General features: G+C 33.4%; 2 protein-coding genes across 2 annotated transcripts in view; both read left to right on the forward strand.

Moving 5' to 3' along the window:
• LOC106709231 (calmodulin-binding transcription activator 2) overlaps positions 1 to 20,558 on the forward strand; it is a 111,789-nt gene that overhangs the window by 76,159 nt on the left and 15,072 nt on the right. Inside the window, exons 4-5 of the mRNA XM_045680408.1 lie at positions 4,904 to 5,039; positions 20,338 to 20,409. Of these exons, the coding sequence (XP_045536364.1) occupies positions 4,920 to 5,039; positions 20,338 to 20,409 (192 nt within the window). The 5' untranslated portion in view covers positions 4,904 to 4,919. The remainder of the gene's footprint in view (positions 1 to 4,903; positions 5,040 to 20,337; positions 20,410 to 20,558) is intronic.
• Positions 7,027 to 8,292, forward strand: LOC123721567 (lipase 1-like). Its single transcript, XM_045680409.1, has one exon. It carries the CDS (start codon positions 7,076 to 7,078, stop codon positions 8,282 to 8,284), a length of 1,209 nt encoding a protein of 402 aa, XP_045536365.1. The 5' UTR covers positions 7,027 to 7,075; the 3' UTR covers positions 8,285 to 8,292.

The raw sequence follows: 20,558 nt of genomic DNA on the forward strand, positions 1-20,558 counted from the left end.
ATAGATATAATTTTCGTAGGTGTTTTGGGTGTATTCCCCATGTTTTGCCAGAAAGAATTTTTAGAATATTTAAAAGTTTTGAGCTTTTCTTATTTAATTCATTTATGTGACGTCCCCATCGCAGACTACCATCTAACCATATGCCTAAATATTTATTGCACGTCGAATAAGGTATACGGCGACTGTTCACTATCAATTCAGGAATATTTCTTTTATATAATATTTCTTTTGTAGAATACTTGAAAATAATCTTTTAGGACTAACAATGACTTTTACAACATCATTGAAATTTATTTTAGCATTTCTGTTTTTCCGACTGAAACGGTATGTTATAGTCTTCTAAATTTAGGCATTACTTTTTTCTTAAAATATGGTGTATTTAAGTCTTAAACATCGTAAGTAGATTTAATTTTAAAGCAGAGTATTCGAATTAAATGAGATTTAGCGGTTGTATTGTTTGTCAAGACGGTAAATATATACAACTAGCTTTTACCCGCGACCCCGTCCGCGCGGAATAAAAAAAAATAGAAAACGGGGTAAAAATTATCCTATGTCCGTTTCCTGGTTCTAAGCTACCTGCCCATCGATTTTCAGTCAAATCGATTCAGCCGTTCTTGAGTTATAAATGGTGTAACTAGCACAACTTTCTTTTATATATATAGACTAGCTTTTACCCGCGACTCCGTCCGCGCGGAATAAAAAAATAAACAAATAGAAAACGGGGTAAAAATTATCCTATGTCCGTTTCCTGGTTCTAAGCTACCTGCCCACCAATTTTCAGTCAAATCGATTCAGCCGTTCTTGAGTTATAAATAGTGTAACTAACACGACTTTCTTTTATATATATAGATAAGATTTCACAAGGATCTTATGACAGTCGTAAAATATGTGAACTAACAATGTCATATTGACAGCGACATATTTTAACCAATGAGAGATCGACAAATGCACGGTTTAATGTTGCTATTTTCGTAATTTCGTAATTCTATAAAAATATAACGCATGATGTTATGACATGTAAGTTAATTTGCTAATGTGTTTTGATGTAACAATTTAAATAGTTAAGAATGAATACAAGAACTCAGGTTATAAGTTGCAAATCAATTGATGGACGACTATCGGAAGAAGTTGGGAAAATTTTTGTTTACTGGTAATCCTTAAAACTGGTGGTGCCTCCCCCTGTCAATGTCAAAAAGATGCCTTGTGGGACTGACCCAAGAACTAAGAAATAGACTGTTGTTCAGAATTGTGGGACTAGAAATGTCTTGGGGATAATTCATTACTTATGCTTTCAACTGTTTTCTACGTAGAATCTAATATATAAAATTCTCGTGTCACAGTTTTCGTCACCGTACTCCTCCGAAACGGCTTGACCGATTCTCATGAAATTTCGTGAGCATATTCAGTAGGTCTGAGAATCGGCCAACATCTATTTTTCATACCCCCCCCCATTTTTAAACTGCGCGCGGACGGAGTCGCGGGCGACAGCTAGTAATAAAGTAATAATATAATTTGCTATCTTTGAAGAGACTACTTCTGTTTTATATGTTTGTTTTTATGACCTTCTGAACCACAACCAAAAATAGAATCGAATTTTTTTCCTTAAAAAGATATAAAAAAAAAGAAACTGTTATTTAAAATAAATCGTTCGATTAGTGTTAGTAAATTTATGTTGTATTGTCATTTTATAAACTGAATTCTATTGTTCTATTCGCTTTTAAAGCTCTTCATGCGCCATTGCACTTTAGTGCTGTAACAAAAAGTACAACATACGAGCTTTAGTGAAACATTGAAAGTGAATTTTAGTTTAATCTAGTTTCAACTTGTCAGCCAATTTTATTTGTATATCGCAACAAGTTTAACTTTCTTTCTTGTAATAATTCCTATTCACAAATATTATTGCAAGTAGTTTTATCTTTAAATCTTGTTTTGCACTTCGTCAGCGTAGAATTATGGATGTCTATGGGCAACGGTCGCCTGCCTATTACGGCGAATCCAGGTGGCCGTTTTTTCAAATTGTTCTAGTAGTTTCGGAACCTATTTAATGCAAACAATCAAATCTTTCCTCTTTATATCAGTAGTATATTATTATTAGTTGAATACAGATCAAGTTCTAGTTAAGAATAAATCGTAATTGACATTTTTTTATATTATTATGTGGCAAACGAGAAGTGACCGCTTTCCATAGATATCTGCAATTGCAGCTGCTAATCGACGGAGGATACGATGACGCACAGAGAAATAACATTTCCCCTTCCTATGTGTACCGTCCTCCATAAAGTAAACTTACCCTTCCTATCCTTTTCTTATAAGAAAAGGGTGGAAAGGGAAGGAAGACTAAAATTATTTAAGTACATATATTTAATTTCTCATCTGTCATAGAGATAGTGATGGATTTTGTGTTGTTGTTTTTCATTTCTCTCTCTTTGTGTGGATCTTTTTTTCACTAGTCATTTTTTTTTACAAAACTGAAGCCTTTCTGAATAGATTTATTACGTGCCAGCTTTGAAATTTAGTAAAATTCCTAGTAAATATACAAAATATAATAGCCGAACGTAACCATAAAGTGTACAAGGTACAACCCATTTTACGTTCCCAGTGACATACGGCCGATGATGTTGGTCTACAAAAAAACGTCGCGGTCGACATAGAAGCGTTATTTATGCGGCCAATACGCGATTTATTAGTCGGTGGGAAGCCATGAATCGGACGCGGCGCTTGTTCCCGTCCCGATATAACGCGTGATCGCGACGTCCACCGAAATATGGCGCTGTTTGCCCGCCTGCGCTTTATTGTGGGGATAAATAAAAATCGAATCGATGGCAGAATGCTTTCGGCCTATATTTAAAATACCATTTTAACATACAGATTATTAATAGTGAGGTCAGGATTTATAGATCAACATTTCTCTTTATATCTCGTTTAAGATAATACGACACTAGTGCCAATAAATAGTTTAGCTTTGTTCAAAATTTAGACACGTAGGTATAACAGTAGTTTAAGGGAGTTTGGTTTTTAGGAAGATAAACAACAGAGAATCGTAAATTCCCTCACAACAATTTATTCTTTATGTAGCATGGTGTGTTATGCTGCAAATAAATTAATTTTTACGTCATCATCAGCTCAACATACGTCCCCACTGAATGGCTCGGAGCCTTCCCCAAGTTAGGGTGACTAGGCCATAGTCAAGCAAGTGCGGGTTGGTTGACTTCACTCTTATCATTGAATTTATTCTCAGATATGTGCAGGTTGCATCACGTAAGAACGTCGGATAAATGTACATATGTAAATCGAAGATCGTAAAACACATTGGTATATGGCGGGATTCAAACCCAGGACCTACAGATTGCAAGTCAAGTGCTTAACCCCTGAGCCATCGACGCTCCTGATGATGTTTCACGTATCTATATATATAAAAGAAAGTCGTGTTAGTTACACTATTTATAACTCAAGAACGGCTGAATCGATTTGACTGAAAATTGGTGGGCAGGTAGCTTAGAACCAGGAAACGGACATAGGATAATTTTTACCCCGTTTTTTATTTTTTATCCCGCGCGGACGGAGTCGCGGGTAAAAGCTAGTTTTTAAAAAGAAAATTGGCATGACACTGCATACATTTGCAAATCAACTGTTATTTAATTTAATTTTTAGAAATTTTAGCAAATCCCCAACTGACAATTGTATCGATTTTACCTTTGGGTATACAAGGGTTAAAATTACCCAGCGGTCAATTAACAAAGTTATAGTTTGACACAAAATTATCAAATGAATGCCCAATACGCTAACCTTTAGTAATAAACAACTATCAAACTAACCTTATAATTGATCTCTAGGGTAACGTAAAATTGTAACAAGCCATTGCAGAGCATAATTATAAGCAATTTAAGGTATAATATATTTATTTTGTTTATAGTGAAACCAATTTTGGTAATTTGATCTAAAATTTTAGACACCGTGGTTTCATAATGTTATTGGTCTATTTGTTTTGTTTAGTTTAAATTATGAATATAATGACTATTAAAATACATGAAAGTAGAAAACTTCTTAAACAGAATTATAATGAATACATAAAAGTCTTTGAAAGTAATTTCAAAGCATAATTTCAATTCAATACAAGTAAATAGCTATACGCATACCAAACGCATTACATACAAGTACTAAGACGGTTTGTAAGAACAATAATAAATTGAGAAACATATAAAAAAAGGTTAAAAAGCGAAAGTGGAAGAAATGTGACATGTATAATGAAAGAACGTTTTCTAAGGTGACATACCAGTTCACACTTATCTGGATAACAAGGTAATTTGGTCGTAAACTGAGTCCGGTCGACAGCGGAGTTTTATTTCCCCGGCAATAAATAACAAAGCCACGGATATAGGTGCTTACCTCTATAATAATTCAAACGATTGCTGACTCGCTTCCTCTTACATTAAATTGCAGATAAATTAACTTGCTTTAAAACGAATTTCACAAATGGATTGTTTCCATTGACCGAAAGATTGTTCAAGATTCAAAAGAGCCTTCTTATATTTGTAGGTGGTATTTTAACGTCGTGTCTATCACAGAAAATAGAGCCTTCTTTGCGCTTTTAAGAATTGAAATTTATTACAAAATACAATATGGGACAATTTACTTGTACTTCACTTCACTTTTACTATAGACGGGTTGCAGCAATTTTAGATACTTCGCATATTATTTGTTATTGGGACCCATCTGCAAGCAATTCCTTTCGATTAAAATAATTTTTATCAAAATCGGACCACCAGGGGCGGAGCATCTCGGTTACACACATTAAAAAAAATACAGTCGAATTGATAACCTCCTTCTTTTTGAAGTCGGCTAAAAAAATGAAAAGATAAAGAAATAATATCGGTGATAAATTTTTTGTTTGTTTTTGTTTCAGACCAAAAAGCGGTTCGATGCTTCTATACAGTCGCAAGAAAGTTCGGTACAGGCGCGACGGCTACTGCTGGAAGAAACGGAAAGACGGGAAGACCACTCGAGAAGACCATATGAAACTCAAGGTGCAGGGGACAGAGGTAAGTTTCATAACATGAATAAAAACATTGACACTATTGGCTACTAAATTTAATAAACTTTAAATAAATTTAACCTTGAACTGTTGTTGAACTGCATTCCCAGAAATTTTGGGGAATATAATACGGTTAATGGGGATAGGAATTTTGAACTTTCGTACAAATTACTCTCTGTGCGTCCCCTTCTCCGTTGATTAAAGGTAGGCAACGCGTCTGCATTTGCGGATGTCTATGGGCAACAGTCGCCTCGCTATTTCGGTGAATCCAGGTGGTCGTTTGCTCGTTTGCCAGCTTTTGATATAAAAAAAAAGAATTAGCACTTCGAGTTCTACAGTGAAAACGTGTTTTTTTTTTAATTCGCCAATCGTATCCTCCAACTTTCCATCAAAATCCGTCTTGTAAGGTGGTCGATGAAAAAACATTATCACAAAACAACTTTGTAACCTAGTTCGCTTAGTAAAGTGTGTAGTCAAGACAGGTGTCCTCGAGGTAGTCAACTTACGTACGTTAGTTCCTCAAGCTAGAAAGCAAAGTTTATTTTTACGAATTGCTTTGTACAGGTTAGCAAAATGTATGTAAATTATGCAGTGTGGAAGGGATTTTTATAAATTTTATATTGGGAAGATGGGAAATTTATAAACACTTTCATTGAATTGTCTAAATCTTTTAATAATAATAAACTCATTTAATCCATTTTATATATTGATTCTGATAACTCCAAAAAGTGTTTAGCTTCTTTTCCTAAAGCACTTACATAAGGGGTATCTAAATCAAACATTTTCCAGGATAGTACAATGCCACAAAAAAGTAACCTAAATTATTCATCTTCTAATTTGTTGATTTCTAGAATAGAAGTAAGCGAATACGTCCATATACTTAGATATCAGCTAACAGTAGCCATAAGTAGTACGATGATTTGAAAATAGAAACAAGTACGATTGAAAATGTAGGAATTACAAAAATAATTCCTGGTTTCATTATAAATGTAAACTGACTTCATGATACCTTGTTGCGGTATCGCGTTGTATTGTGCCAATGATTGGATTATTTTGTTTTACATATTTAAACAACGTTACGAGCGTACAACGAAGGCGCCATTAATGCCGCAATTTAAAATATTTCGATGTCGATCGGTAATTTTTAACGAATTTACAATATTTTACTTAATTTTATTATAATTATTTAAGTATCATAGTATTGTGTCTATTATTTTTAAATATTTATGTAACTAACCGGAGGATAATGTTTAATTCGAGTATGATTGTTATATACCACTATGTTTTATACTATTCTTTAGAATTTTCACTAAGATTCTTCCACCATTCACTTTCAGTAATTACAATGTAATGAATTCTGAGTATTAACAAAAGAACTAACTTCGTTATCTTGTTTAATTTGTAAAATGTCAGGGATCTGTGTGTCACCATTAGTCTTCAGTTGTTTATCAACAGTATATTGTAATGACGTTTATAAAAGTTTGTTGCTTTTTTTTTCGAATAAATTATGAGCAAACTATATTCATTTTGAATCTTAAAATTTTAATTTTTTTATTAAAATTATAAACTTATTTATTCCTAGCGGTTGCCCGCGACTTAATCAGTGCAGTTTGAAAACAGCCTATAATATGTCCGCGTTGCATCGGCTACCTTCCCGTCAAAGTCCCGTCAAAATCTGTCCAGTAGTTCCGAAGATTTAAAAAAACTTAACTAGTGACCTATGTGTTCTTCCAGTCTGTTCTACATCCATACCAAATTTCATCTATATCCATGCAGCCGTTCCGAAGATACCTTCTAATAAACATCCATCCATCCATCTAGACAGTCGCATTTATAATATTAGTAGTTAGCAGTTAGTAACAAACATTTATGTTGATACACACAAACATGCAGAAGATTTTCTTATCGTTTTATTTGTATTTGTCTAGACATTAATAAATTACCTCTTTTTTAACAAAAGTAGATAATAGATTTTTTCATTTCAAACTTTGTATACCTAAAGAATTTAACAGTTGTGGTGTTTTCGCTATTTTTAATTTTAATATGGTGAATTTTATAGTAATACTTATCTTATATTGTTATGTAAATGGAAGTTTAGGATCAAGCAATGAAGAAAACCCAATTAATGATATACTTCCCGAAGATGGTAGATTTAATTTTACACAACTAGCAAGAAAATATGGTCACCACGCGATGGAATATAAAGTTACTACTAAGGATGGATATATTCTTGGTTTATTTAGAATCCGTGGAAAGTACAGAAGAAAAAAGAATAAACTGCCAGTGTTATTAATGCACGGAATCGCGGACTCATCAGATGCTTGGCTTTTAAGAGGAAATTTTTCCCTCGGTATTACATTAGCTAATTCAGGCTATGATCTTTGGTTCGGTAATATCAGAGGTAATAAATATTCCCGGAATCACGTCAGACTCAATCCTGATAAAGATGTACAATTCTGGGATTTCAGTTTCCACGAAAACGGCTATTATGATCTACCAGCTATAATAGACAGAGTTCTAAACGAAACCGGTTTCAAGAAGTTGAACGCTATCGGATTTTCACAAGGCAATACTATATTTTATGTGCTGTGTTCGACGAGACCTGAATACAATTCAAAGATAAACGTGATGATGGCGTTGGCACCGATATGTTATATACAAAATGTTCAGTCACCTCTCTCATTCTTTATATCAATTTCATCCGCGTTGTATGATGTGCTTAGTGCTTTGGGTATAAATGAAGTAGCTAATGATAATTCCTTATTCAACACGTATGAGAAAATTATCTGTACATTACCGCAGCTTGGATATGATATATGTGTTAAAAAAATCATGTTTCCTTTTACTGGACACGATAGTGAGGAGCTTGAACCTAGTTTTTTATCGGTGTTAGTAGGACATTTCCCTACCAGTACTGCTTTGAAGACTTTATACCATTTTGCTCAAGTTGGCTATCGAAGGATTTTCGGACAATTTAATTATGGTAATGCAGGAAACCTTGAGAACTACAATTCAACAATACCACCAGTTTATGATTTGAATTTAATTACCACAAAAATAGTGTTGTACGTTTGTTTAAATGATAAGATATCGACTGTTGATGATGTTAAAATTTTGAGATCTAAATTACCAAATGTTGTCCGTTATATTGTGAGTCCTAGATGGTTGTGCAATCACATCGATCATGTTTGGGGTAAGCACATGTATGATTACTTATTCCCGTACGTTTATCAAGTGTTGGAATCATATTAAAACATCTGCAAAAGATGATTCCGCAATTAATTTGAATAATGGAATTATTTTAGAAAAATCAATTGTATTTATCAAATTAAATTGGATGCTATTATTTAATATCGAATACAAATACAAAGTTATTAATAAAATTAAATTTTATAATAAATATTCATTTCTACTACTTTTAAGAACAAATCATTTTCTTCCTCAATTATCCAATTGACAGCAACTATAATTTTTAAATGAGTTCCGTCAGAATAAGGGGGCGAGACAAAGTAATATTTGTTAAGCGAAGTCGTTAATCGAATAGTCAAAAATGTATGGAAGTGTCAATATCTTGCAATATGTCACGTATTTTTCCTATTCATTTTGACACAGCTTCTCGATTCTACTAGCAATAGCGATAATCGAATTTTACATTGTCTAAACCCGCTGGTTGTGTTGTCATTTTTAGATAAAACTTTACGTCCAAATAAACTTGTACAATTAAACTATTTATTTTCATTTAATCGGTTGTATTTTATTTCTTATCGTTCTAGAAGAATTTGTTTAAAAAATAATTGTGTGTTCTGTCGTTTAGTTTTCCGGATTCAATCCTTTCGCAGCAGTTTGCTAGTGAGCATATAGTCATGATGTCAATTGTAGTGCCTAAGTATTAATAACACGAGGTTGTAAGTTTACAAATATGCATGTAGCGGTTTGTCTGTTATCGGAGAGTTGTGGACGCGGATTGATGAATACACAAATGAAACCGTTCCAATTAAGTGCGGGGGTCGAAGCGGTCCCGCTAATTGGACTCGATAACAGGCTTTGATGCATTTGCAACGTATTTTATTTTTCGACGGACGCGTTTGGAGATTCGGCTTCAATTGAATTGTTAAATTCGGTGCAAGTATTTGTTATTACTTAGCAGGATAATTCAATCTTGATTTTGTAAACTACGCATCAATAAACAATATGTCTACACATTTTTGTTTCATTAATGTATAATTTTAGTTAGTGTCTTTTCCTTTGTTTTTGTATACATTATTATTTAGTTGTCTTATAAGTCTCTTTTCTGTTCTTTCCTCTGTTTGGATCAATCACAATCATATTTTATTAGGCAGTGAAAGCTGACAATAAACGTACTTATATTATTATCTGGAGTATTAATTCATAACATCAACAAATACTACTGGGTTCAGATCTGCGTATTAGGATGATAATACTAAAATTACAGCTGGGCTTAAACAGTAGTCGGGTAAGCCTTCGGCTTAGGCTATAATTTCAAACGAGGGTATCAATATCTTGAATGATACCGACAATTCATTTGTTTAATCCAGCTCAAATTACGATAATTTAGAATAATTTTACATAATTGTTACTGTACTAAAACGATGGAAAGATTTAGAAGACAATGTTAAGATAGATAATTTTAAAATTGACTATACAAGAAAGGGTTTCTGCAAAATGGTAAACAAAATGTTAGATTTTTAATTAAAATTGAATATTACATCGCTTAGATACTTCACAGCGACTGATACGTTCACGAACAGCTAGTCAAATATAAGTTACAGCAAGGTTACAACTTTACATTTTCTCAGAAATTTTGCAATATAAAACAGCAAGAACCGTAAAAAGACAGACTAATGGGTTAATCGAGACTAACTAAGTTTTATTACTAGAAACAAGTTTGGATATCTTTTAATACGATTTAGTCTGATGATTTTATTAGTTCGTGTCGTTTACCCTAGAATGAAGTTTGAACAAATTATTTTACTAGTATTATTAAATTTAACTAAAAATAATTATGTGTCCAGTCAAGCTACATCGATAGCAAATACATTTTTACCAGAAGATGGAAGATTAAATTTTATGGAACTCGCAAACAAATATGGATATCCAGCTGTAGAATATAATGTGACAACCGAAGACGGATATATCATTCGAATATTCAGAATACCAGGTAAAAAAGATGGAAGACCTTTATTGGTGATGCATGGTATCTTCGATTCGTGTGATTCCTGGATTTTAAGGGGCAATTATTCTTTTGCTATTTACTACGCAGCTTTAGGATATGATTTATGGTTCCCTAATACTAGAGGGAATAGATACTCGAGACAACATGTCCATCTTAATCCAGATACAGATCGAGAGTATTGGAACTTCTCCATAAATGAACATAGTTATGACCTAGCTGCATCTATAGATTTGGTTCTTAATACAACTGGAGCTAAATCTTTAACAGGTATAGGTCATTCACAAGGAAATACAATGTTCTATGTTTTAACATCAACGAGACCTGAATATAACTCAAAGATTGGTTTACTAATTGCCCTTGCTCCTGTGTGTTTCTTACAAAATACAAAACAACCATTGACTACTATTATTAATGTTTCACCGTTTGCCTATCGTTTTGCTTTAGCGTTAGGAGTTACTGAAATATTTGGTGATACATCAATATTGAATACGCTATTAAAATTATTTTGTCCTCGGCCTATTTTAGGTTATGTTGTATGCGTTGAAGGATTTGTATTTCCCTTGGCTGGGAGAGATAGCGATGAATTAGAGGCTTCTTTTAGTCGTATTGTTCTAGGACATTTTCCAACAGCTACATCTTTGAAGAATTTATATCATTTCGCTCAGATAGGACTAAGAAAGCAGTTTGCGAAATTTGACTACGGTATTAAGAAAAATTTACAAATCTACGGATCTGTAAAGCCGCCGCTCTATGATTTGAAGAAAGTGAAAATACCAGTTGCGTTAATATCAGCGAGTAATGATGTCGTTTCAACGATTGCAGATGTGAATATTTTAAAAAAGAACCTACCGAATGTTTTTAAATACATAATCAATAAAGATCAGGCTTACAATCATGTCGATTATCTTTGGGCAAGAAAGAACAATATATTATTGTTTCCGTATATAAACGATATTTTGAAAAAGAAAATAATTCACCATTAATAACCGAAGCTATTTTTATGTCTCAATTATGTATAATTTACAATATATAACTTGCTTAATTAATCAGAAAAACATTTTTTCTATTCATGGTTGCCGTTTGCATGTTGTTTAACGGTCACAGCGTACTTTTTGTCCTTTATTGTGAATATATAGATGGCAACCCTGAACGGAGCTTATTCTTGCCATGATATCGGGCCACGCCACCTCGTGTTTTGTTGCTCGTTTGGAATAACGCCAATTAAGGCAAGGTGAAAGTGACTAGCGTGTGGCGATTGTATTTGTTAAGGAAATATATCATAGACAAAATTAAATGTTTTTTTTTTGCCTTTATAAAAAGATATTTATGGTTAAAACACAAAGGTACCTATTTTATTCTACAGGTAAATTCTAACAATATTATTCCAGGTTCTACACACTACTATCAGTTTGTTCCATCAGGTACAATTTCGTTATGAGTTTAATTACAAACCGATATAATAGTTGCTAAGTGTTTTAAAAAGGAATTCAGATTAAAAAAAATTATACGGTATTTAAAAAAAACACTATATTTTGTACCATTACCCGAGTAACATCAATGAAACTTTGCTCGACTATACTTAGAGCATTTAACCATAGCTATTTCAATAATGTTATTACAAAAATTTACATTTTCCTTCTTACTAATTATATATATGCGAATGTTTGGATGTGTGGATGGAGATATTTGGCATAGATGTTGAACATAGACTGGAATAACACATATGCTAATTAAGTTTTTTTTTAATTCCGCGCGGACGGACGACAGCTAATGTATAATTGAGTTATTTATATGTAAAATTGCAAACAAGTTAACAGTCTAATTAGAAATATCAATGGAAATGAATTTAACACTTCATAAGTGATTATTTTAAAGTGTTTATGTCGCCATTACACTGGCAATTTTGAACTTGATGTCCCTAGAAATTACAATTTCCTCACGAACCTCTGTTAAACTTTGTGAGTGTGTAAACATCATAACGGAAAATTACAAAATACACTAATTAATACAATTTAGATTAAAGTCAAGATGTTTAATTCATCTTTTTGTGGTATTGTTTTCATTTGCGTTCAATTTATCAGCCTGTTATTTAGAAGCAAAATTAGTTCTTATTAAGAGTGTGTTATTTCATTCTACATCTTACTAATTTTATAATTGCGAATGTATGGATGGATTAATGGATGTTTGTTACCACTTAACTTACCACAGAGCGTCAGTGGCTCAGCTGTTAAGCACATGACTTGTAATTAACAGGTCCTCGGTTCGAATCCCAACATGTACCAATGTGTTTTTCGATTTATCCGATGTTTTTACGAAGAGATTCAAAGATATGTGTGAATTCAACCAACCCGCACTGGGCTACCGTTTCGACATCAACTACGTAATTAGGATTTTTCTTATATCATAATGGTTCGAAGTATCCGCTATCGCTTTTAAATCGCACCTCTTATGTTATAGACGCAAGATTGTCACCTGTTTATGGACGGTAGAGCTTCAGGTGGATAGTGCCTACCTTTGCTAACAAACTACTATCACAATCTAGGAATGATATTATCGACAGTGAAATTAAAATAAAATACTAAAAAAGACGTCTGACTATTCAGTTCAAAGATTTATAGAACTGACAATAACTTTGATAAGTCACGCGATTGTCATGTGTTAGTTCCAGATATTTTTAATTCCATAAGAAAATCGCTTCGGAGCAATTACACTTCGTCTTAGGGGATCATGAAATAATATATTTAATAGGGTAGCTTAGTGTAGACATTTCATCACATTCCTTTAAACGTCCTTACTTCCGTAACAAGATAATTTAATTGAAACTCAATTCCCGGTTTTCCAAATGAAAATTTTCATTCGTACGGCAAGTTAATTATTAAAGTATTAAGTTCAACTCTTAATTATCGGCGCCGGTCGAGAGGCCGTGACTTGAATTTGTTTTGGGCGGCCCCCGTCCTGGCTTGAAGCCAGCCCACCTCTTCGCGAGATCATTTTGCTCATTACATCGATGTCGATTGTTAATGTATTTGGCTTTAAAAGCTCTATCGCTTCAGTAACATTACAAACAACAATTTGTTGATATTATGTTGCTTTTAACACAGTTTGAATTATTAAATTAAATAAAGTTGTGGAAGAAGTAAGAAGGATGTTTTATGTGTCTTAATTATGGTTAAGACAATTGAATTTAAAATCGTATTAATCTTATTTTTCTCGGGAACAACTGCCACACTCAGGATCATTAAGTTGCTACTAAGGAAGTTCCTCATTGTAGATTTCTCGTACTAAACATATAGTAAGGAAACTATAAAAAACAATGTAAAGTGTCACGTTAGAAAGTGTGCCCAAGTAAAATCCAAGGTTACCTTAAAATAAAAATAAGCAATGATTATATAACAACAGAAAATAAGGGAACGTTGACAAATAGCAATAAATAAAAAAGTGTTCAATTACGCGCTGTAATTGTAAAAGAGAAATTTAAATGGAACCGTAGGTACTATTGTTTAATTTTGTACTACAATAAAGAGAGATACTGAATGAATGACGCCAAAGAGAATTTAAAATACATTATAAAGTTGATGTAGATTTGAGATTTATTTCTTTAAATTGGAATTTATTTCTTGAACATGTTAATGTTACAAGTATATAACAAATAATATGGCTAATGGCTTATCATCTATTTATATCTATACAATTAATAAGATTTGTGTGTCTGTATGTAATTTAGAAAAAAAAAACATACATCACGAATATAATGATTTTGCCTTGCTTATTCTTACAAATTTTTACAATTCCCTGTTTGTCCGTCAGTCTGCATTTGTTCTGCTTAATCTCCGGTACAAATTAACCGCTTTTGAAGGATTTGGACTAAAAGATAGCTGACGTGTAATGGCATATTATAGGCTATTATTTTTTTAATGTCCTAGTTGAGAAAGTTGCTGGCAACAGCTAGGTAAAGAATATAACTATCAGAATCAAAATTATCCGTATTGTAATTAATTAATTATTATTAATTATTAATAATTACCGCCGTGGAATTATCTGTCCTGCGCGGTATCTCCAAACCGCTACGACTTAGGGTCCTTCAAGAAGCGAGCGTATCACCATATCAAAGGCCAACAACGTATCTGTGATTCCTCTGGTATTGCAGATGTCCATGGGCGTCGATGAACACCTTGGTGCTTCCGGTGCTCGTTTGCCCTCTTCTCTTATAAAAAAAAATTATCCATTCATGGTCAGTAGTGGACTGACTTATGTTATGATAATGGTGACGTTGATACTCGTAATAATGCAAAGACAGGCATGAGATACTTCTAAGAAATAACAATTAAAGATTTTACAACAATAAGAATCCTATAAAAATATTCAAATAGTTTAAACAAATGTAATAATTTTTAAACTCAGGAAATAAAAATGAAATACAAAACTTTTAGATAAAAATTAATTTTGTTCTTTACTTAAAGATATGAAAAATTCATACTTATATAATAGAACGTTTTCAATATATCAAAGTAAAACTTGATATGTTTCTATTAAACAACGTCTTGTGTGCTTTTACAAATTATTGTATCCACTTTTATTGATCGAGGTAACTGTAAGCAAGTGATATATCGCCGTAGGAACATATATTGACTGCCTTCTTTGAAACTGGAATATACGCTGTACTAATATCTAAATCTGAACCATTAAATAAATTGGACAGCGCACTTCTTTCGGATGCAGTATAGAATTTGGCTTTAAATGCACTCTTATAGATAATAAATTTTCTACTTCGACGCGAAAAGATTGTTACCTTGCTTGAGTCTCAATTGTATGTGAGCGTTTTAAAGAATTTTTTATGTAATTTGTAATTTTTTATCACAATTAAAATTTCAGACTATTTTATGAAAATATTTTTTTATAATAATACAAATATAAATGTTGAACTTTAAATTAAGAAGACACCATTAAAATTTATAAACAGATCAATTAAATAAAAAAAAACAATCTTTTTTTAATTTAAACATTAAGCGTTAGGTCAATTGATTTTAAATTCCAAATTAATTTTCATTTGCAACAATTAACTATAATGTATTTTAATATTAAATAGCTACATCTTATCGAACTTATAGTTCAGAACTCCTGCAAAATATATTAGAAAACGATAAAAATTATTGTTGTTTATACATGGCAAGTCTACAAGGGCGTGCAATTCATCCGCTTTATACGATTAATGTCTTCAATGCTTGCGGATCGATCAATGGATACGTACAAGTCGTAAAAGTCTAATTCACTAACGGGCAGCATTTCTTCCGAATATTAGATTGTGGTACAAAGCAAAAGAGGTCAAGGTGAAAATTCTAAAAATTGCCAATCTAATTTTTGTGAGCAGGCCCAGGGTGGGTCTAGAAATGTGTTGCCATAATAGACATATTTATGAGCAGAGTAAAAATTCAAAACTAATTTTTGTAAGAGTAAGAATTTTTAATGTACCTTTACCATATTTTTTTATTGTAAACGATGTTCCAGGAAGATTTTAAGGGTCTTTAAATACGTAGAAAATTACATTTTTTTATAGACGTAATAAAAACAGCACGCCCTAAAAGCTGAGGCTCGTCCGGGACCGCCCTGTGCGCTCTCAATCCAATAGATAACGTATAAACCTGGCAAATGGACATTCGGAATCTAAATCGACTTACCTAACTGCCGAATCGTATTTTTGTCAGACCACCGACGTAACTTAGAACCAAATGGATTACTTAATTTAATATTTTCTAATTATTTTTCTGTATTCACATAAATTGAGAGATCGACAGAGATATTGGTAGGTTTCATTAAATTAAATCATAATATTCAAAGACGTAACAAAATAAAGTTAACATTTAGCTCTCAAACTTTCGCCTTGAAATTATTACATCCGCTTCTGTGTAGAGCCTAATGATTTTAAAGAAAGCTCTCTTTCTTCGATAAAAAAACCTTTATCGTAGTAATAATAATTACACAATATCCCGCGTGCATTAGCACAGGCTCGATACTGATGCATCGCCACATGCCAATGGACAGGGGCTTTGAATAATACATCTCCCGCGAGTGCGGCCGCTGAGTGCTATCTGCCGTAAGTTATGAGCGTATGACTTGTTTTATTACAAGTATTGCCATTCAAAGGTATATAGAATAATTCGGATAGAGCTAAATATTGTACATAATAATATACAAGACCTGAAACGTCACCATCGATTGATTAATTTTACCTAAGCATCTGTAAACTGACCAAACTATTTTTGACTAGCCGACTCTTTAGCTGTTTGAAATGTCTCAGAAAGGTTGTCACCTAAAAAACGGTTTTACTTCGGCGAAAAACTAAAAAAAATCCTAGACATATGCGCTATCGATATGATCTTTACATAGAGTTGAAAATTCTCAACTATCTTCAGCTCTATGGGAATTATTGTATCATAAATACTACAATTAGTCCGGAGTAATCGCAAAAAAGTGACAACAGTCATGAGCTTATTGCTAAAGTGCTAACAACAAAAAGCGATCGAATTTTTTACAACAATAGTAATAATCAAATTACTTCAAATAAAATTGAAACATTTTTTTTCGTAATGATATCCATGACATGTTAGTGTTGCAAACGTAGTAGTGTTAAGTACGTTGATCGTGTCCGATGATAGACGACAAGTCCCCTGTCACCAGGCACTCGCCGCCCTCTAGCTTCTGTGAAAATAAAAGTCGTCTATCAAGTGGGACGCATGAGCACGTTCCATACTTAACAAGCTGGCTTGCTTCATTTAATGAGTTCAAGTTCAGTGGAATAATTTTTCCTAGTGATAATTTGTTATATCATTTAGTTTAAAACTAAGGTTTTCGCTAATATAGAACCTTTTTTATTAAATAAGATGACAAATGAGCAAACGGCCACCTAAACACGCTGAAATAGCGAACTGACTGCTGTCCATAAACATCAGGAATTGCTGAGGCATTGCCTACTTTTTAAGAGGGGACGGAGACGCCCCTTTCTTATCGTCACCTTCATAATCCATACTCTATCATATCCGATTCAAATCCAAATCCATACACAAAAGGGACTGACACTAGGCCTCCGACAAACATACTCATCAGACGAAATACGAAATTGCTTCCACTTCACGCAATCTTCTTTCGGGTTGTGGTTTTTCACCAGGCGATTCGTGCAACAGATGTTGTTGCTGACGTCTTCCGCTGTTAAACTGACTTCTTTTTCTATTTTTGCAATTATTACTTTTGTTTTATCTGTAATATTGCACTGTATATCTATTAACACTATTAGTGTTTTTCTGTATATTTTTGTAGCCAACACGAAATAATTTTAAACCTAGGAATAATTAAAATTAATTAATTATAACAGAGTTAGTGGAATACGAAAACCAATATTTAATTCCGAATCAACATGTAGACGTAGACGTTTTGATTGTGATAATACCAAATATTTAGAAATCAAAATTTCACATATTTTTATAGACAGCATTTTTATTACAAAAGTTTGTCTCGTGGTCTCCGCCGTCGCTTGTTACTTGATCAAATACTAGTTTCTGCAAAGCTTTCTGTAAGTAACGAAGTTGCAGGCGCCAATTGTCTATTTGTATTGTTAAAGATATCGTGCAGTGCATGCTGGGTTAAACTATTCGAACTTATGGAATCTGTGTATAGTTTCTGATAACACTATTGTAATTGTATCAAACTATTACTTCTACAATGGACCTTATTTTTATTTATTTAATTATTTTTTTTTTTCTACATACACAACAGCTTAAAATTATCTTAAAATAGTAATAACAGCGGAAAGAATACATACAAGTGATAACTTAGCTAATAGTGTGTATAACGACATTATAAGTAGCCAAAATGATAGTGTAAGAACAGACATTATACATTACTTTATACCTGTGACTTATGTTATATTAATATTACAAATAATTTTGTTTTTAAGGTTCTTTTTTGATAAGTGAAAAATATCTATATTATTAAAGTTTTCATTATAAAGGTGAGGTAATCTGGTTAATATAGAATTTTTTCCATAGTTTGTTCGGTGATATGTTGTATAAAATAATACGGTATTTCTAGTACGTTTTTTAGGAGTGCAAAATGTTATAAGGCTTAGTAATGTTGGATGATCTAATTTATGTAAGATATCGTAAAGTAAACCCATATCTAATAGGAGCCTTCTATCATTTTACTCAAATCAATATTCTAAAATAATGTTTTAGTCTGTTTAATCATTAAAAGTTAGATTTAGTTTAATGTGCTAAATTTAACTTTATTTTATAAAGTGGCAAACGAGCAAGCGGCCACCTGAATTCGCCAAAATAGAGAAGTGATTGCTACTTAATTGACGGAGGGAATGTACAGATAGAGAACATTTTCCGTTCTTATGCATCCCCTTCTTATAACAAAGGGTGGGAAGGGAAAGAGCACTAAAATTAGGCCTCTGGAATGCACACTCATCAGACGAAATGCTGAATTACTTCCACTTCACGCTTGTCTTCTGTGTTGACGTGGTATTGCACTGCGACCTATTCATGCAATAGATGTTGTTGGTGTCTACTAGTGACATCCTTTGACGATAAATTCTGTCTTTTGTTGACATTTGTATTGAAAACTAGCTGTCGCCCGCGACTCCGTCCGCACGCAGTTAAAAAAAAAACAAAATGAAAAATAGATGTTGGCCGATTCTCAGACCTACTGAATATGCTCATAAAATTTCATGAGAATCGGTCAAGCCGTTTCGGAGGAGTACGGGAACGAAAACTGTGACACGAGGATTTTATATATTAGGTCCTTACATATGAAATTGGCGTTTTTCGTACTGGCCACTTTAATCACGAATTTCTCCTCTTTGGTAAGGAATTCCAAATTCAAATTTGTACAGCTATAGACTCATGTATTTGTGGTTCGATGACCGTCATTCATTTGTTTTTTTTCTTCTGTTTTTTTCTGTTTGTGTCTCTCATTTTACAAAATGGAAAACTTAAAATATCGCATTATTTACGAGTACGAGTTCCGCCGTGGCACTAGTGCTGCGGAAACGACTCGAAGGGTGAATGATGTGTATGGCGGTCGTGTTGCAAAAGAAAACACAGTTCGTTTTTGGTTCCAACGTTTTCGTTCTGGAAATTTCGATCTGCAGAACAAGCCCCGTGGACGGCCTGAGACTCAAGTTGATAATGAAGAGTTGAAGGCTATTGTGGAAGCGGATCCATCGCAAACCACGTCCGAGTTAGCTGCAGGCTGCGATGTTAGTGATAAAACTGTTTTAATTCACTTGAAGCAAATTGGGAAGATTAAAAAGCTTGAAAGGTGGGTACCTCACGAATTGACTGAAGCAAACCGGCAAACGCGCGTCGACTGTTGCGTTACATTACTAAACCGGCACAATAATGAAGGTATTTTAAACCGAATCATTACCTGTGATGAAAAATGGGTTCTTTACGATAATCGGAAGCGCTCAGCGCAATGGTTGGATCCTGGCCAGCCAGCCAAATCCTGCCCCAAGCGAAAATTAACCCCAAAAAAGTTACTTGTAAGCGTTTGGTGGACTAGTGCCGGTATTGTTCATTACAGTTTACTCAAATCTGGCCAGACTATTACGGCTGATGTCTATTGTCAGCAATTGCAAACCATGATGTAAAAGCTAGCGGCTAAACAACCTAGGCTGGTCAATCGCTCCACGCCACTGCTGCTTCACGACAACGCTAGACCACACACTGCGCAACAGACGGCTACTAAATTAGAAGAGCTTCAATTGGAAAGTCTAAGACATCCTCCGTACTCCCCGGACCTTGCTCCAACAGATTACCATTTTTTTCGAAATTTGGATAACTTCTTGCAAGGGAAAAAATTCAACTCCGATGGGTAGTCCAAATCGCCTTCAAAGATTTTATTGATTCCCGTCCGACTGGTTTTTTTAGTAAAGGGATCTATGAACTACCTATGAGATGGCAAAAGTGCATAGAAAATAATGGTTCATACTTTGATTAATTAAATATATTATATTAAAAAATATTCGACTTTTTGTTCCTCCCATACAAAACGCCAATTTCATATGTAAGGACCTAATATTAGATGTTATTAATAAGTCTTATTTCTTTTACAGTGCATTTATGGATGTTACGTCCATTCCGCCATCCTGCCGACATTCCATCGAAGATGTTACTGGCTTTTGCAGGTAATTGACAATTTTTACTTCCTTCAGCCACAAGATACTAAAAGCCTGTTTCATAATATCTAATTACGTCCTGAATAAGCTAATTTGGAACTTATTTGTCAATTATTTTGTCTTATTTGAAACGCAAATTATTTTGTCAGAATGCGTTA

The sequence above is a fragment of the Papilio machaon genome, chromosome 13, assembly GCF_912999745.1.
Source record: "Papilio machaon chromosome 13, ilPapMach1.1, whole genome shotgun sequence".
Lineage (NCBI taxonomy): Eukaryota > Metazoa > Arthropoda > Insecta > Lepidoptera > Papilionidae > Papilio > Papilio machaon.

Coding starts and splice junctions, on each gene's coding strand:
- LOC123721567 (XM_045680409.1), top strand. CDS start 7,076: ATGGTGAATTTTATAGTAATACTTATCTTATATTGTTATGTAAATGGA.